Here is a 210-nt window from a genome sequence, read left to right on the forward strand (position 1 = left end):
CTCACCTGGGGATGGGGTTGCTGCTGAAGTCCGCCACCTGAAGCGCCTTGAGGTTCTTGATGTTGTCGGGGATGTCGGGAATGTCTGTCGGGAGGAGACCGAAAAATAAATCAATTATGAGGAATTTTAGTTAGAAGGCGTCAAGACGAATAATATTAAATAATAGGTGCTACACTGCACCTGCTCGTGTGACTTTCCTGCCGAAAATCG

General features: G+C 47.6%; 1 protein-coding gene across 1 annotated transcript in view; it reads right to left on the minus strand.

The window, feature by feature from the left end:
• The window catches only part of LOC119591029 (protein scribble homolog), a gene marked incomplete at its 5' end in the record, with an annotated part of 112139 nt that extends 112055 nt beyond the window's left edge, over nucleotides 1–84 (minus strand). The window contains 1 exon segment of the mRNA XM_037939758.1: nucleotides 6–84. Coding sequence (XP_037795686.1) covers nucleotides 6–84 — 79 coding nt within the window.
• Nucleotides 85–210: the final 126 nt, after the last annotated feature.

Source organism: Penaeus monodon, chromosome 28, assembly GCF_015228065.2.
Source record: "Penaeus monodon isolate SGIC_2016 chromosome 28, NSTDA_Pmon_1, whole genome shotgun sequence".
Taxonomy (NCBI): Eukaryota; Metazoa; Arthropoda; class Malacostraca; order Decapoda; family Penaeidae; genus Penaeus; species Penaeus monodon.